The sequence below is a fragment of the Citrus clementina genome, unplaced genomic scaffold (genome assembly GCF_000493195.1).
Source record: "Citrus clementina cultivar Clemenules unplaced genomic scaffold, Citrus_clementina_v1.0 scaffold_1, whole genome shotgun sequence".
Taxonomy (NCBI): Eukaryota; Viridiplantae; Streptophyta; class Magnoliopsida; order Sapindales; family Rutaceae; genus Citrus; species Citrus x clementina.
Window position 1 is genome coordinate 16,605,077 of NW_006263303.1, and position 16,960 is coordinate 16,622,036.

The 16,960-nt window shown below is 29.8% G+C and overlaps 1 protein-coding gene across 1 annotated transcript; it reads right to left on the reverse strand.

The window, feature by feature from the left end:
* Positions 1-10,132: 10,132 nt before the first annotated feature.
* LOC18054021 (homeobox-leucine zipper protein ATHB-52) lies at positions 10,133-10,984 on the reverse strand. The gene has a single exon (XM_006451711.2). The coding sequence runs from the start codon at positions 10,920-10,922 to the stop codon at positions 10,314-10,316; it is 609 nt and encodes a 202-aa protein (XP_006451774.1). The 5' UTR covers positions 10,923-10,984; the 3' UTR covers positions 10,133-10,313.
* Positions 10,985-16,960: the final 5,976 nt, after the last annotated feature.

The following is a 16,960-nucleotide window of genomic DNA, read 5'->3' on the forward strand; positions in this document are numbered from 1 at the left end:
GGAAGATTCGATCTATGCTCATTTAATAATATTAGTTTTTTTTTATGGTGAGGTGTTAGGAAAAACTAAAGAGGACAAAAAAGACTTCTTGAATTTGGATGTAAAAAATGACTTGCACAAACATTGGGAAAGCTTCTTCCAATTGGCCATATGCAAGGCCTGGGCAAATTTATATATGCTTTTACGTACTTTCACACCATTCATGGACCCATCATAAGTGAAAGAGAGAAGGAGCTAGATGCTTGGAAAAAATCAATTGATAATCAGTTGCAAGAAATTTACAGAGAATTGAAGAGGACACCTCACCATTCAGAATAGGGTGGGCACAAACCCACAACCCATGGGTTTAACCAAACCCAAACCAAATGAAATGATTTAGGTTGGATAAATCATGAAATGGGTAAAATTTAAGTTTTTATGTAAAAAAACCATTTCATAATAGTTTGGGTATGGTTTACCTATGGGTCATGGACAAATTCAAGATGACATGTTAGTAAAATATAAATTAAACAAAATAAATGGAAACCAATTAATTCCATTATTTTCAATTCCAAAATCGCACATTCAAATTGAGCAAATCGACAACGAGATATTAACTATTAAGTTATTAGATTTTAAGCTAACTTCTTTATATATTTAATTATGTTTGGCATTGTGTTTGACTTATTTTTCTTTTGAAACTCAATTGTCTTTTTGAAGTAAGATATCTCCCCCTTAATAGCTAATGTTTTGGTTTTTTTTTTTAATGTGCACTCCACTTTTTGTTATTTGTTTATTTATTCATTTTGTTTGTGAGTTTATACTTCCAACATCTCATAATCTTAAAATTAAAAAGATTTTTTCGAATCTGCTTAAAATTGAAAAGATTGAAATGAGATTTTATGCCAGAGTTTTTGCCATGTATCTAGTGATATATAAAATAATCTAACCACTTTTAAAGAAAAAAGGAATTTCCCTTTGACATGGAAAATTTTAGATAGACCAAAATTTAGAGTTTAAGTCTTTATTATTGTTGGGTGGTCATTATTATTGTTTCAAAACAAATAATCACTATTATTTAATAATTTTTTACAATCTCAACTTGAGTTAAAAGGCTAAATTAATATTTTAATAAATTATTCAAACAATATTTTTATAAAATCCTCTAATATAATTTTATAGTCCCATTTGTATTGTAACTTACTAAAATAAAAAATGTAATTGATTATAATATTTTATTAATTTTATTGTCCCAATTGTATTGTAACTTACTAAAATTAAAAATGTAATTGATTATAAAATTTTATTAAATAAAATATTATTCTTTTTTAATTAAATTTAAATCTATTTGGATTTCATGTCTAATTTTTCTTATTGCATTTAAAATTTTGGAGCTTTTTCTAATTACAATAAATTTTAGATTTATTTCTTGGAAGATTTAAATTTATAAAATTGAATAATTTAATTTAATTTAATTTAATTTTGATGGATTGCTTTGATACTTGAGTTGAGATGTCTTTTCTCATTTTAATTTGTATTAACATTTTTAGATTTTATATTGTAATATGGTTAATAGTTAAGGATGAAGTCATTCTAAAATCTATTATTATAATTTTTTATCCACTAATTTTTTTATATTTTTGTATTAATTTAATAATTAATAATTTTTATACAATTAAATTTATCAAAATAAAAAATATTTTGATTATAAAAGTTCAAACCAAATCCAAATGGATTGGTTTGGATTCAGTTAACAATATTTGGGTTGAGCCAAATTTTGATGGTTTGGTTTGGATTGACTTAAAATCCAAACCAAACCACCCCATGCCCACCCCTAATTCAGATGTAGGAAGTTCCACTTTGCCACATAATAAAGTCAATAATGATGATGATAGTGAGGAGATTACTTTAGGTTACTTATTATAAAATTAGCTCAATTTTTCTTGGTTTAAGATATTTTTCCATGTATATCTCCCACTTAATACAATTTAATTTACTTACTTTTTGTCGATAATGCAGACAAGAGCGGGATAATTTGGGCAAGTCAGCTGAGAAAAAAAGGAAATGGATGTCTAGCCAAAAGGAAGAACAACCTAAAGTATCAACATTGAGAAAGAAGGAAGAAACTAGGAAGAAATAAAAGACACCAAAAACACTATTGCTACCATTCCGATGAAGTTAGCCAAAAATGATGATTACGATGATGACAATGAAGGAGATGCACATAAGGTTAGTTTATTTATAAAATTAGTTGTATTTTTCTCGGTTTAATATACTCACTGCGTTGTATATCTATTATTCAATCTAATTTAATATACTTACTAGTTCATATAATTAGTATTCATAGGAAGTAGATAATTTGGGCAAGTCACCAAGAAACGCTACTGCAACCATTTTAAGGAAAAGTCCAAGACCCAATCCTTCAATTCTGAAGGGTTATACAAATGATGAGAGCAAAAGAATAAGTAGTGAAAGGCAATTGGACTTTGACTATGTTGTTGGTATACGCGAGATTCATCCTAACAACCTAACAAAAAAGGCACTTTTGAATAAGGATAAAACTAAAAAACTTATAGTGCAGCTGATGAGGAATACAAGGAGTACAGTAGTCAAGCACCAAAACAACCATCCGATGTTACATTTATTTGGGAAATTGTGTGAGAAATACCTGCCTGGTGAAAATGATGGTGTTTTGACATATATGATTAATGATAATGTATTCTAAAGAGATGTTTATACTTATATTGTGAAGAAAGATTAAAATGATTTGTTGTCAATGTAAGCGCTAGGAGTAAATGCTACTAAAGTATATATGGCATAAGTGGTTTTATGATTTTTCTTTATACTATTTTACATCAATCTGATATACCTTTTTATTGATACACTGATTTTCTTGTTAGGATGTTGGATTGTACCATTCTACTAACCAGAAAATGAATAAAACCATTCGGATTCATGTGTTCAAGTTTGATTTGCCCAACAAATCCAAGGGCTATAGAAATATTTTGCTCAGAGAGAGTTGAGCATATTCACGACCACTTGAAAGAGGCCAAAAATAGACAACTGATTCTCATGTCAAATAATCCTTCATAAGTTTTAATTTTCATTTAAAAGTTTTAGTTGTTTCTGAATTCATATTACTTTTACAATTGTTTCTTAATTCATGGTTTTGCTTTTGGCTTTTTTTTTTTGTTTTTGCCTTCTCCTATTGTAGCTACCATTGGGTATTAGTTGTATTTGATGTGGTAAAAAAAGAAGGATTTTATGTGGATCCTATGTAATCCAATCTTGAAACTGATTTAGAATAGCTCCTTAAAATGTATGTATGTCAATCCATTTCATACAACTGATAGTTTAAGTTTCTTCAATATGATTAAAAGATAATAGTTTAGTTTTTCATATAGTGCCATGACACCTTTCACAGCTGAAGATTGTAAGGAAAAATGGAATTATTATATTAAGACGAGAATTGTGAAGGTAAAAAAAAAAGAAATAAAAAGAAGAAGAAATAACTCTATAGAAAATATATGTACCTATCGATTACGTACTTTAACTAAAATGGATAGGTTCTCTAACAAAATTTTTCCCTTTTTTTTTTCATGAACACGCTCCAAAACAAAACATCACAAAATTGTAGTGTGGCTATTATGTGTTAAAGTACATGAAGGAAATAATAGTAGATGTTAGTTTGTTGATGAACAATGTAAGTTGATGATGAGATATTTTAACTTCTTTTATTCCCTATATATGACATTATTTTTGAAGTTTGACGATATTAATCTTATGATTAATAGTTTAATGGAAATAAAGCATACACTTAAGATGAATTAGATGATGTTTGTTTGGAGTGGGCTAACCATCTTTCCAACATCTTTGTCACATCAGCATAATAGTCAACATGACTATGAAACTATAAATATCAACTATTAAAAATTGTTGAGTTTGAAGTTGTAGTGTCGAATTATAATGGTTGTTGTTAAGGATTGTAATGTAGATGTTATAACACTGCGTATTTTGATTGATTTTTGCATAGACTGGTTTGCTGGGTTTGGGTTGGATTGTTGCTGGGTATATGGCTAGAATTAGAGTGTTGTTGGAAGATGGTGGGTTCCTAGATATGAGTTGGAGTGTTGCTGGGTACGTGGTTGGAATTAGAGTGTTGAGAAACCTGACTTTGTGGCTGGAATTAGAGTGCTGGAAGTCCTAGAAGGCTTGCATTAATCTTTGGAAGTTTTGTTGAGAAATTAGGTTTGGTGGCTGGAATTTTAGCTGCTTTTGTTGTAGTTGCATTGGAATTTAACCGTTGTTTTATATTTGGAGATAGTTTTCTCCAATTTGAGATGTTTTATTATGTATCACATTGAACATTTTATGTATTTCTTTTGAAATTAATTTGTTGGATTGAATGAATGTTAAGTAATAATTTTTTCTGATTTTTTATGATATTCATTTTATTAATATATAGGAATTTATCAACAAATTATAATTGTAATAATTTTTTTAAAAAAATTATATTAATTAATGATGGGAAATATCCATCATAAATTCTGTCATAAATAATTTCCAGCCAAAATTGAATAATAAATTTACAAATGATAATCAAATTTCACGCCAAAATTAAAAACAATGTCGCAAAAATTTAAATTTAAATTTAAAATATTTTTTTACATTAAAATATTGTGTGTGAGATATATGACAACAAAAAACCATCATGAATGCATGATGAAAATTATTCTTTCATAAATTAATAATAGTGACATAGATGACAGAAGAATTGTCTGTCATTCACTACCTTTTATGACAGTTAGTTTCCATCATTTATCCCTTATTTTCTTATATTAGTATCCATTACTCGAAGGAACTGCCCTAACAGTCTCATTCTAGAAAGGTCATCGTCCTGACAGACAACACAACACATCGATAATCTAAAGGAAAACTTTCATGTATTCTAAACCTCAATTTTATGTTATATATTTCTGTAAATAAAGGTCCATCTCTAAGAGAGAGAGGTCTATTGCCTTTGAGAACAATGTTCATCCGTAGAAAACAAACACTAACTTGGGCATCGAAGTGTCTTTTTCAAGTACACGCTCTACCTAATTTTAGACGAAATAATCGTGGCAAGTTCTCCAGAAGTTACAAATATGTGTGAAGGTAAAAGTCCAGCACCTTAAAAAAAACACTTAAAAAGATATAAAAATCATAAATTCAAAATTTTTTCATTTTCATTTTATCAACTTGATAAGTGCATATTTTCCATATATTTTGCTATTAATTTCTCTATCTTTTTCTTATTTTGGTCTTAAATATTCTAGTTATTTTAGTTAATTTTTAATTTAGTAAATTATATTTTATTGTGTTAATTTTTATCTTAGTTTTATTTATTTTGTTATTTTAGGTATATTCCGGAATTAAAGAGAAATTAAATCGGAGCATTCAGTAAAGAAATTTAATTAAAGATTGAGAGACAAAAGTGCACAAGAGATCAAGAATTAGAAGGAATTAGAAAATAAATTTAATTAAAGCTTGTATGGGCCAAGCAAAATTAATGTTGCACATGGAGCTAAAATTACAAAATGAAAGTCAAAAAGGAAGCCAAGCCAATTAACAAGCCAAGCCATCACATGAAAGCAAAATTGGAAAACAAAGATTGCAAACCAAAAGTGGCCACGTGAAAGGAAAGAGAATAAAGCCTTTTGGCTTTAAGAAATCATTATTGGCTTATTAATTGAAGCATGAAAGTGGCGGTTTTGGGCTTTGAAAATTAATTCTTTCCAGGCAAGGATTTAAAAAGCCACAATTGAAGCATTATAAATAGGGTCAAGTGGAAGCAACACTGAGGAAAATCAGTAGCCGCAAGGAGAAGAAAAAAATCAGCAGCTGGAATTAAGTTAAAGCAAAGGCAGCCGCTTGAATTAATCTCCATGATTGGTTTTGTCAATTCTCTTATTCCCAATTCAATTATGTTGGGCTAAATTTTTATTTGGTTGAGGGTGAATTCAAAATCCTAAACATGCAATGCAATTAAATTTAAATTATATCATTCAATTTATTTAATTGAGATTGTTTATGTTCTTCTATAATTAATGTTCATGGTTTATTCTTGTTTTATTTGAGTGCCAATTAGATAGGACTTGAATAAATTTTATTGCTAGATTAAAATTCTTGATCCGTAATTGTCTTAATATTTTAATCATTAGTAGCAGGTTGGAATTAGTGATTTCAATTGAAGAACATAACCTAGATTAAATAATCCGAGCTTGTGTGTTTATTGCCTAGATCAACCTAATATCTTTCTCTGTTTAATGCTTCCATTATCTTAAATTTAAAGAGCTTGTTTTAAATTATTTAATGGTTAGAGATTAGGTGAAGAGCTTATTTTACCTAACGATACACTAAGGAAAGATTGAGACTAACAGAGCTTATTGTTGTCTACAGTTGATAGTTTTAATAAAAATTAATGATAGAATTGCTATATTATCTGCATGTTTGGTGGTGGCGAATGATCTTTTAACCAAAGTTTTCATCATTATTATTTCTTTCTCCTTTAATTAGAGTTTTTATTAAATTCTTGTTCGTAGTTTTAATTTCTTTACTTCTTACTATTTAGTTAAAAATTCATAAACCCCCTTGTTTATTTATAATTGGCATTTTCTTTAGTTAGATTAATTTATATTATTATTACTATTATTATTACTACTATTATTTTATTTTAAATCTTGCTTTAGAGTTGATAATAAATATAACTACATAGTTTTTGTGGGATCGATCCTTACTCGCTCTGTACTAATTATTTATATTAGTGGTAAGGTTTTAAATTTGGTGCACCTTAACGACACTACCACAACTAATTTTAAATTAAAAAAAAAGGAATTATAGAAAACGTCATTGAACTTGTGATTATTCTTTTTGCATTTTAAATATAGGATTTAAATCTGATTTCTACATCTTATACATTGTGAGTTGTAGACTCATTTAATTTATCTTCTTTTTTTCCAACTTATTTTTAAAAAGTTTCAAATAATTTTTTGTTGTTATTGATGCATGTTTTAAATATATTTTGGGTGCAAAAAAAAAAAGAAGAAAACCTATTTAGAATAATTTTTTTTTTTTTGCGGAAACGAGGGACCTCACTTGATTATTGTATGCGATATTTTTAGGATTCAAAATAGGTAATGAGAGTGGGAGGATTGTGATTACAGCGAGAGGTCGAAATCTGGAATGGAAGTCCTTTGAAATGAGCATTTAACCTGCAAAACAATGAAAAAGAGGTTAGAGTTGGAGTCGGGGTAGCCCGGCATCCACACTCCCATGTTCAAGTCAGTTACTCAAGCTTTTTACTGTGGCGAGAGCTTACCAGCCCTCTTAAATGGTGGTCTGAGGTGGAAGAAGACGTCTGCCTTTTCATGAGTGTATGTGTGGTGTTGAATAATGAAAATAGAACCTGGATTTCTTTATATATGGAGTACCCCAGTTGTCACGTGGCATATTTTTAATGGTTATTGGTTGTCCTTTTCCAGGCTTTTTCTATCTTTTTCCATTTTTTCATGATTTTTGAGCCGTTAAGAGTATGCTTGGGGAGCAAGAAGGCGTTCATGGTGTAATTTATCCTTTTGGACACGTGGTGTACGTTGGAAGGTGGTCTAAGATACCTTAGTAGAGGTTGTCTGGCAGGGCTGTTGAGGACCACTGTCCTTGGTACAATGTCCTTCACTTTTTGGCAAAGGTGACAGTCAATTGTTGCCGCTTTTTCAACAAAATATTTTAATATTTATTTTTACAAAATCAAATATTATCTTTTAGGTGATGGAGACGTCTTTCGTGACTGACTTTTTAGGGACTTTTCCTTGACCGTTTCGCATATGATCTGTGATACCTCTCGTATCTTTTTAATCTCCAAGTGTACCTGGTGTATGTTGAAATGTAAGTTATGCAACCCAAGAGGGGGGGTGAATTGAGATTTTAAAATTTATGCAATATAATTCGTACAATAATTTAATCTATTGCCTTAATCAAATCAAAAACAATAAATTCAATCAAGTATAATATTAAAAGAGTAAGGGAAGAGAAAACAAACACATGGATTTTTACGTGGTTCGGCTATCCCCGCTTACGTCCACGCCTCCAAGCTCACCCGGCTTCAGGATTTCACTATCCAAGCCTCCCAAGACTTCAAATGTTTACAATTGACTTCCAAGGTGTCAATGAACCTTTACAACAAGAGATTATCTCCCCAATCTCTTCACCCCAAGTGTTTCTCACACTTGTACACTCACAATTTGATGAGAAATGAAAATCACAACAATGAAACTCTCTTTAAGAGTAGATGACAAATTATAGCTCAATAATGACTCAATAAATGATGATTTGTGAAATGGAAGCTCAATATATGTTATATGATCTTATTTATGCTTGTATTAGTTTTTATAATGAAGTTTGAGTTGAGTTTTTATAGTTAAATCCCGAAAACTAGCCGTTATATGCAAATTCCCGAGCCCAAGCGGTTAACCGCTTGATTTATCCAGCTAGCCGCTCAAGAACAGTGATATTACCGTTATTTTTGAATTTTGCTACAGTAATACTATTCACTAAAATTACACTTTGGCCTAAAACTTTTTATAATTATACTACAGCCCAAAATGTCATAAAACTTTACAAATAGGTCCAATTTTAGAATTTCCTAAAAATAATTGTCTTTCCAAAACTTTTTGAAATTATGATATGGCCCCAAAGATATTATTATTTCACAAAAAAGTCCTTTTCAACTTAATACCCTTATTTTTTAAAGTTCTTAAAACCTTTCACTTTAGTCTAAAATATTCATAAATTATAGTATCGCCCAAAACATTTAAAATGAGTGTAAAACGGTCCAACTCTGAATATTCAATAATAATACTTATTAAAATCAAAGATTTCAAAACTTTACATTTAAGTTCAAATTACTCAAAACCACAAGGTACTTTATCTTATAAAAATAAAACCTTTTAGTTTATAAAAAGTAATTAATTAAATTAATCTCTTGAACTTCTCAAATGTTAAATCATGCATCAATTAAATCATACCGGTTTTACAAGAATTTATTGCACTCATTTGTTCGTTGCGCTCTAAACTTTATTCTTGATTTCACCGTTATCCGTTGAGTGTCTTGAGCTTGATTTCACTTGACTCACTTGTATAAATATTACCCTTCAAAAACTAGTGAAAATGTGAAATACAATATTTATTAAATTTACTTAATACATATGTTTGTTATCATCAAAATTACATTATGTATAGCCCTTTAGGCTAACATATGTTGGGTACCTCGGGTATCCGTACTTATGGTGTAGGTCAGGTGTCTCGGGTATCCGAATTTATGGTGTAGGCCAGGTGTCTCGGGTATCCGAATTTATGGTGTAGGCAAGGTACCTTGAGTGTCTGAATTTATGGTGTAGGTCAGGTACCTTGGATATCCGAACTTGTGGAGTAAGTCAGGTGCCTCGGGTGCGTACAGACTTAACATCATGGCACCCCTCATTGACACATGGCGTTTTATTACAATTTTTATGTTCTCCCCAAACAATGCATTAATTTTACTTCCGTTTGGTTGGGTGTTAACATGTTGACTTGCAAAAGCAACTAAAACGTAAATGAGGATGTGTGATTATTGACTACGATTTCAAAATTTCTCGATGCAATAACTATTATTCCGTACAAATTTATAAATGTGGTGGAAAAAATAAAAATCGTCTTAAATAATCAAATTTAGGACCTGTTTGGGGCAGCTGCGCTATTCCCCTAAAATTGGCCTGGGGAGCAGCTGCGCGGTGGCAGCGCAGCTGCCCCAAACAGGTCCTTATTGTGGTAACTCTAAACCGGTGTTTGGTGTTGAGGTGAGCGTGGTGGCTCGATGTGATTACCTCCAATGCATTAGAGTGAATTATGTCGTGCCTGCGTGGCTAGCTCTTGTTGTAACTTGCCTAACCATAGGCTCTGGAGTTGTGGTTGCCAACTGGCTCTTTTATTCAGTCATGCTTTAGCTTTAGAAAAGAAAAAAGGATGATTAAAAATAAAAATCTAATCTAATTATTAATTTCATATGAGCCATCACTTTTCATGATATGTAGCAATGTACGTAGCCTATGTAATAATACTTGTAATACGCTGAAGACATTTAACTTAAGGCTCCGGCTAAGTTACGTTCCCACCCGCTACTGTTGCTGTGTCTGGAACATAACTTAGCCGGCTTCTTAACTTAATTATTTAATATCATTATCAACACGCTATCCTAATTACAGGTCACCCTTCACATGGCTTGTCGTTAGCTTACATCAAAACATGCCTCTTCAATCATCTCACTCATTTGAGCCCCATGCAGACCCACCATTGCCAATCAAACAAGCAAAAAGCTCATGATCAATTTGCAGCCCCTGATCATGGTCATGATCATTACCATGTACATGGTATTCCTCATGCAGTAAGCTAAAGCTGGAGCAGCTACCAGCTTTCTCAGCACTACAAGAAGTAGCACTTGAATAGTTACTGTTATTATTGCAAGTTATTGCTTCCACTGCTTCCTGATTATTATTGTTATTACTAGTCATCAACTTAGCAAACAAAATCTCTTGAGCCTGCCTTAACTCTTCCTTAAGCAGCTTCACATCTTTCTCAAGCCTCCTTTTATCAGCCAATGCATTCTCCAGCTTCACTTGAATTGTGTTGTAATCAAGCTCCAAGCTCTGTGTCTTCCACCTTGCCCTCTTGTTTTGATACCAAACCGCCACCTGTCGGGCCGGCACGCCAAGCTGATTTGCCAGCTTCAGCTTCAGCTCTGTGTCAAGTTTCTTTTTGGTGGTGAAGCTTCTCTCAAGCACCCTCACCTGCTCTTGATTTAGCCTCTTTTTGATGTTTAATTTATTAGGTGGTGGGTGTTTTTGGTTTTGCTGGGTGTCAGCGATATCCATATAATCCTTTTTGGTTTTTGTTTCTAAGTTTCAGTCTTTTAGAGAGATATGTGAGAAGAGAATGTTTGGTGGATGAAGCATTTGGGTTATGATATTTGTGGCTTTATATAACTCTTTTCGACTTTCCTTTTCTGAAAAATTTTCAAGGGATTAAGTCATGTAGAGTTAAGACGAAGGGCCCTAGTGCCCTACAAATGGGAGAAAATTTTTGAGAGAAATAGTCAATCTTACTTTGTCGTTTTCCATGACAGAGAGAGAGATTGAGATGGCTAAATAGAAAGTGTAACAACAATAAATATTCTAAATTTTATCTCAAAATTTTATTACAAATAATGTGGTATGTGATGCGATGTTCATCAAATGGTTGATAAGTTTCCAAAGGCATCGTCAAGTGTTTTCAAATAACTTTTATTTAACTGATTAGCTGAATTTGAATAAAAGTGTAAGACAATACTGCTCTAAAAATGATTTTTATTTAACTAATCAGCTGAGTTCGAATAAAATTGTAGGATAACACTGTTACAATAGTAATGACGCTGAGATAGTTGACTGATAGTCATGCATGAGTGTGGTCTATGCACGTGAAGTTGGCCCCCACTTTATTAATTTCTCATATATAAATAAATAAGGGAAAATGACAATGAGGCCTTCACGTTTGAAAAAAAAGACATAAAATTTCTTAACATTCTAAAAAAGACATATAACTCTTATTTTTATTATTAAATTTTATTTATTTTAATAGTAAATTTATTTTTAATTTATAATTACTATTATTTCCCTATAATAAATAATTCAATATATTAACTTAAGACATGTCATGGGTATAATGAAATTAACAATTTTTTATTTAAAACTTAAAATTAAGATGTAATTACCTTTTGCGTAAATTATTCACTCTAAGTTACAAACACACCCTTTCCAATGATAAATTTTATTTTAATTTTACCAATTATTCATCATTTTTTATCATCATATCATTACGAAGGGTATATTAACAATTTAGAGTGAATAATTTGGGCAAAAGGTAATTACAACTCAATTTTAAGTTTTAAATAAAAAGTTGTTGATTTCATTATACATGTTATCAATGACATGTCCTAAGTCAATATATTGAATTATTTATTATAGGGACATAATAGTAATTGTAAATTAAAAATAAATTTACTATTAAAACAAATGGAATTTCATAATAAAAATGAGATTATGTGTTTTTTTTTAAACGTTAAGGGGTTTTATGTCTTTTTTCCCAAATGTTAGGGGATTCACTGCCCTTTTTCCCAATAAACAATTCCTCTTCATTAGGCTGGTGATAAATCCCACACGCTCTAGATTTGTCATTACCAAACCTACGCTTATAAAAAATTTAAATTATTAAATCCATCCATAAACTGCAGCAGATTTTTTTATGGATTTTCATAATTAAAATCATAAATATTAAAAAAGTACTTTAATAATACATAAAAAAATTTAATTATATAATTCGTAATATAAATTTATAACCGTGACCTAAAAAGTCCGTACAAAATATTCAATTCTAAATTTTATCAATATAAATAAAATCAAGTGAAAATTCATATTGATCAATCAATCTCTATGTCCTACCAGTTCGCTAAGTATATTTTGTAATTTTCAAAATATTATCTTCAACAAATAAGTTGCAACTTGCAGCTCAACATAAGTCAAAGAGAAGAATATCTAGAAAAAGAAATGAATTCAGACATGTTCATGTTCTCTGTTTTGTGAGTTACATGACTTGTAAGTATTAAATATTATCAATATTGGTTTGTTACGATGAATTTGTGATAATCATGATATAATAATATTAGGGTCTGTCTAACTAAATAATTTTAACCAATAATATTACATAATTCAAACGATAAACTGATAATTAATTACATATTAGATTAATCAATAATTTCTATTATTTTCCCTTGAAAGTGGATGTATATTGGAAAGTTAGAAAAAAGGGGAATGTCTCGTCTTACTTGGCCAACTTGCTACATTTATAAGTTGGACAAAAAATTGGGCGATGACTTTTGAAAAAGACAGCTGCGCCCTTGTTGAATTTGACCCCAAGCTTAATTGGTTTGACCATCCCCTTCTACTTTCTATTTTGTTGTGCTAGTTTGAAAATCAAAAGCAGTTAAAGTTGACAGACAAATTTCAGAAGTGTAATATTTAGGGTGGCTTTGGTAATATTTTAACTTTTAAATAATGATATATTTACCTATTAGAAATCGAAATAGAAATTAAGGAATGAGAATAAATGATTTGTTTACTTGTTTAAATGAAGGTTGAAATGGGAATCACAGTGATGGATCTCAGTTAAAATTGAGAATGATTACTAAAGTTTCCACTCTCATAGGGGAGGTAGAAATAAAAATCTTATTCCTTGAACTGATCATATTACCTCCGCTCAAATTTTAAAATTCTCATTTTGTCATTCTCTTGTTGTTATTATTATTATTATTATTAATCACGATTATTATAATAAATAATGACAATAATCAACTAATGTCAGTTTAGTAACTTATTACAATCCATTCCGATTCCAAAATAAAGTAAATACATCAATGACAATGCTGTTCATTTCGATTTTGATTCTTATAATTAAAGTAAACAATTTATTTTAATTTTTATTCCTCATTCCGATTTCAGCCCACTCAGATTTCACTCCATTACGATTCAACCCTTTCCGATTAACTTGATTAGTAAACGCACCATAATTGTTGTTAGTTGTACTATAGAAGTAATCAGTTGTGAAGTGAAGTAGTTAAACGTTTGGTAAAATTTATTTTTAAAGATACTATGAGTTTTAAAAGTAGTTGTATGTGTTTAGTAAATCTTAATGTTAAACTGTTGTAAGAATACAAATGACTAAAATAGACATAATGTTGAATATGTGTGTGTATACAGATAATATTTTTTATTGTGTATATATAATAATTGATAACTAAAATAATTTTTTTTTGTTAATTTTATTTTTATTTTTTATCTTAATATAATTGGTAATAATAATAATATCATTAAATTTAATAATTTTATTTCCTAATTGAGTAAGGATAATTTTAGATTTTTATAATAAATGTGAGGATATATATGAAATTATATCAATTATAAAATTGTCTCTCAAAATTAGATTTTGAAAAGTTATTCTTTTCTTTCTTTCTAAAAATATGTTGTAAGAAATTTTGACAAAAGTAATTTTTTTAAAAAAATTTCAAAATTAAAATTATCTTTAATTTTATAAAATCACTTTTGATCCTCTGAGTGATAATCCCAAACAACCCTTAGAGGTATTAAATATTTAAACTGTTGAAATCAAGTGAAGATTTTAAGATAGTGATAAGAATGAAATAACTATCATTCTCGATGTGTCATTATAATATCGCTGTTGGTTATATCTACTTTAATTGTGAACGATCGTCGTATGATTTGATTGGTGTCATGACCTTAAGGATCCTCATCTTATTCCTATTACCTATAACATTCAAAGGCAATTATACCCTCCACAATTTTAACACACGTTATACATTGAAATCTTTTTTTTATTAGAAATCAACTTTATTGAGATTTTCTCTCCTTCACTCGAGCCTTTGACCCAATGTCTTGCAGTAACAATACACTTTCAAAGTTACAGAAAATTGGTATCTTAAATGCCATGTAACCAATTAATGAATACCATCAGTTTATTAATAAATATGAGTTTTTGTTCAAGACAAATATTAAATATGTTATCTGATGCAACTACCGCTTTCATTTAATTATTCAAAGTCTTGATAACTTGCAACCAAGTGCATGTATGCAGAGCCGCCTAGGTCCAATTTGCAACAAGAAGGCAAGAAACCTGTTAAGGCTTTTGAATTAAGTTGCACCAAAATTCAACTTATATATTGTTTGTGTCCCAAAAGCTAAAACAGCTAGTCAGCTACAGTTGTTACATATGATGGATTAACACAAAAATATGAAAATTGCATGGGGTTACATCATTGTCATTGTGCTGTTTGGAGGGTTTACAATGCTTCCCCACATTGGGGTCACCATTAAATGGTCGTTGAAGCTGGCCCCTAATTAATTCATGCACCTGCGACGTGAGAATACTGGTGATCATGTTATACGTTGTAGGTAGGGATGGCAAAACTCCGGGCTGGGTTCGGGTATTGCAATGACCGGACCCTGCCCAGATGCAATCGGTCCGGGTTCGGGTTCGGGCCGAGTTTTAATTCGGGTACCCAAATTTTATATTTTTTAATATTATATGTGTATATATTTTTTATTTTTTGATAATTTATAAGTTTTAAATTTATTTTAATAAAATTTGACATGAAAATATAAACTTTAAGTGTTTAAAACTTTATATGTGTATAATAAATGAGTCAAATAAATATAAATATTTAAAATAATATATATTTTATAATATTTTTTTAATAAAATCTGGATTTCAGATTTATCAAGTGATGTCCAAGACCGACTCGATTTCATACCCAAATTATATAATACCCGGCTCATAATACCCGAATACAATCCGAATCCGGACCAAACAGATATTTTGACCACCGCTAGTTGTAGGCTTATAGCCATCTGGGCCAACTCTCTGTGAAAATGATATTGAAATGAAACTCTAGTAGGGTTAGGGTTTGTTATACGTTGTAGGCTTATGGCCATCTGGGCCAACTCTCTGTGAAAATGATATTGAAATGAAAACTCTAGTAGGGTTAGGGTTTGGGTTTCGGATGGATGAAATTAATTGAGGTTTCTGACAGTATACGTACCTTTCACAGTACAAATTGTTCAATGTTTTAATGCATGGCTTCGTTTTCTGTGTAGCAATTAGATGCAATGAATGATGGGAAGTCAACTCGTTCGAGCATCAACTTGGCTACATTTGGACAGAGGAAAAAGAAAGATATCGTAAAAAAAAATAAAAATCCGAAATAAATGAGAGCTGATAATTGTATAAGATTCGATTGACAAAATTTGATGAAAAGAGATGATGGAAAATGATAAACAACTCTAACGGTGATATAATTGCAATTAAATATTTATAAAATCGTACGGCATTAGTAATACCATATGATTTTACAACTGTTTTGTGGTCATTATGTGATAATCTTCAGTTCAAATAAAGGAGGGCAACGGGCCGGGCGGCACGTGACACGTTTCAACAAGGCACACAAGTTTATATTTTTAGGTACGTAGATCTTAAAAGTACGGTACGATTAGTAGTGAGATAAAGTATAGCACGCGAAAAAATACGTAATAAACATATTTTAATGGTGGGCTAGCACGCCGCTTGTGAGCTAAAGTATATCAAAATAATTTTTTTAATAAAAACTAAAAATAAAATGTTATGATTTTACAAATATTTTAAAATTAAAATTTTTAATATATTTTATTAAATTAATTTAAGTCTTAGTTTTAGAAAAAATTCTAATTGTTTTAAGTTTATCATTTATTAAATGAATAAATAAATATCACAATTTTAATAAATAAAATTATAAATATCACAATTTTATAAATGATATATCAAAACTTTACGACAATTAACATTTCATTTATGAAATCATAACTTAATTAATGGAGATATGTTTTATTTGTGATTTGGGAATAAAATATTTTTTATATTTATACACAAAATAAAATTATGAACGAAATATTTCTTTTATTTTTTATGATAAATTAAAAGTTGCAATTTTATTCAATGGAGTTCAAGTCCAATTATAATATTAATAGTTCAAATAAAATTATGTGTAATTTGCTTCACTGTAGTTCAAATAATATTGTTGTGTTATAATTGAATTGGTAATTGTGAAATTAAATATTTAAATATATAGTTACGAAATTGTGATAAACTGATAATAAAATGTTAATTATTCTCTTAATAGTTAATAAAAATTATTATTATTATTATTATTATTATTAGATAAGCTGATGGGCTTGGAAAAGCACATTGCACGTGGACTTAAAAAAGCACGTGGTTTTGAAGGAAAAAAATTGTTGGGCCTTTTTTGGGCACGACATAAGCATGACATGCGTGG

Coding starts and splice junctions, on each gene's coding strand:
- LOC18054021 (XM_006451711.2), bottom strand. CDS start 10,922: ATGGATATCGCTGACACCCAGCAAAACCAAAAACACCCACCACCTAAT.